The sequence below is a fragment of the Nerophis ophidion genome, linkage group LG29 (assembly GCF_033978795.1).
Source record: "Nerophis ophidion isolate RoL-2023_Sa linkage group LG29, RoL_Noph_v1.0, whole genome shotgun sequence".
Lineage (NCBI taxonomy): Eukaryota > Metazoa > Chordata > Actinopteri > Syngnathiformes > Syngnathidae > Nerophis > Nerophis ophidion.
Window position 1 is genome coordinate 13,574,623 of NC_084639.1, and position 2,500 is coordinate 13,577,122.

At 34.0% G+C, this 2,500-nt stretch overlaps 1 protein-coding gene across 4 annotated transcripts in view; it reads left to right on the forward strand.

The window, feature by feature from the left end:
* The window catches only part of slit3 (slit homolog 3 (Drosophila)), a 601,438-nt gene that overhangs the window by 584,598 nt on the left and 14,340 nt on the right, over nt 1-2,500 (forward strand). For all 4 annotated transcript variants that reach the window (XM_061891595.1, XM_061891594.1, XM_061891593.1 and 1 more), the window contains one exon: nt 2,258-2,412. In XM_061891595.1, coding sequence (XP_061747579.1) covers nt 2,258-2,412 — 155 coding nt within the window. The remainder of the gene's footprint in view (nt 1-2,257; nt 2,413-2,500) is intronic.

Consider the following 2,500-nt stretch of genomic DNA (forward strand, 5'->3'; position numbering starts at 1 on the left):
CATAGGTACACTTCAACTGGGAGAGACAGAATGTGAAAAACAAATCCAGGAATTCACATTGTAGGAATTTCAAAGAGTTTATTTGTAAATTATGTTGGAAAATAAGTATTTGGTCAACCATTCAAAGCTCTCACTGATGGAAGGAGGTTTTGGCTCAAAATCTTACGATACATGGCCCCATTCATTCTTTCCTTAACACGGATCAATCGTCCTGTCCCCTTAGCAGAAAAACAGCCCCAAAGCATGATGTTTCCACCCCCATGCTTTACAGTAGGTGTGGTGTTCTTGGGATGCAACTCAGTGTTCTTCTTCCTCCAAACACGCCGAGTTGAGTTTATACCAAAAAGGATACATGGATGATACAGCAGAGGATTGGGAGAACTTTTTGGTATAAACTCAACTCGTAATACATTTATAAATAATGTATTAATTAAATAACGGATTAAATGATAAAATGTGTGTTTACATTTAACACATTAATGCCATGTATGTATTTAATTCCAATTACAATGATTTACACATTTAGGTAATCATTAAAAGTCTATTTATTTATGGAATAACGTCCCATTTGGCCCTTTTCTAACTTCCACTTTTATTGTACCCCTGTTGCGGGTTTTTATGGGGGGGTTGTGTCGTTTTGTCTGTATGTGTAAACATCTACACCAGGGGTCACCAACACGGTGCCCGCAGGCACCAGGTAGCCCGTGAGGACCAGATGAGTCGCCCGCTGGCCTGTTCTTAAAATAGCTCAAATAGCAGCACTTATTGCATCTATTTTTTTAATTTTATTTATTTACTAGCAAGCTGGTCTCGCTTTGCTCGACATTTTTAATTCTAAGAGAGACAAAACTCAAATAGAATTTGAAAATCCAAGAAAATATTTTTAAGACTTGGTCTTCACTTGTTTAAATAAATTCATTAATTTATTTACTTTGCTTCTTATAACTTTCAGAAAGACAATTTTAGAGAAAAAAAATACAACCTTAAACATGATTTTAAGATTTTTAAACACATATACCTTTTTACCTTTTAAATTCCTTCCTCTTCTTTCCTGACAATTTAAATCAATGTTCAAGTATTTTTTTTTTATTGTAAAGAATAATAAATACATTTTAATTAAAATCTTTATTTTAGCTTCTGTTTTTTCGACGAAGAATATTTGTGAAATATTTCCTTTTTATATACATGTTTATATATAGCGCTTTTTCTCTAGTGACTCAAAGCACTTTACATAGTGAAACCAAATATCTATGTTACATTTAAACCAGTGTGGGTGGCACTGAGAGCAGGTGGGTAAAGTGTCTTGCCCAAGGACACAATGGCAGTGACTAGGATGGCGGAAGCAAGGATCGAACCTGCAACCCTCAAGTTGCTGGCACGGCCGCTCTACCAACCGAGCTATATTATTATGATTAAAATAAAAAAAAATATTCTGGCAAATCTAGAATATCTGTAGAATAAAATTTAAATCTTATTCCAAAGTCTTTAGAATTTCTTTTAAAATTTTTGCTCTGGAAAATCTAGAAGAAATAATGATTTGTCTTTGTTAGAAATATAGCTTGGTCCAATTTGTTATATATTCTGACAAAGTGCAGATTGGGTTTTAGCTTATTCAAAACATGTCATCAAAATTTTAAAATTAATCTTAATCAGGAAAAATTACTAATGATGTTCCATAAATTATTTTTAATTTTTTTTCAAAAAGATTAGAATTAGCTAGTTTTTCTCTTCATTTTTTTTCGGTTGAACTTTGCATTTTAAAGAGTCGAAATTGAAGATAAACTGTTTCAACATTTAATTTTCATTGTTTTCCTCTTTTAAACCGTTCAATTAAGTGTTTTTGTTTTAATCTTTTATTCTCTACTAAAAACCTTCCATAAAAGGAAAAAAAATGTACGACGGAATGACTGACAGAATACTAATTTTTTTTATATATATAGATTTATTTATTAAAGGTGAATTGAGCAAATTGACTATTTCTGGCAATTTTTTAAAGTGTGTATCAAACTGGTAGCCCTTCGTATTAATCAGTACCCAAGAAGTAGCTCTTGGTTTCAAAAAGGTTGGTGACCCCTGCTCTAAAGAGTTTAACTGACAACATTAAGGTAACATGTCTTTGTTTTGTTTTCGTTCAATTGTATTCAAGTGCTTGCTTTGCAAACACAACTAAGGGTAAACATGTCAAGATGTGTGTGTGTGCGTGTTTAATTATCATAGATTTTGTCCTAATGAGAACCTTCTTTCTGTGTTTTACCAGCGTGGAGTCTGTCAATGATGGGCTTTTCCACACGGTGGAGCTGTTGATTCAGAACCGCTCGCTCAGCCTGGTGGTGGACGACGGCGCCCCCAAGAGTCTGGGGAATCTGGCACGCCAACCCTCTCTGGACCACAACACACAGCTATATATAGGAGGTACACACACACACACACTGTACATGTGAGAAAAAAGCCACATCTTGATGTTGAATACATTTTTCATGCTCAAATAGCCACAAAAACA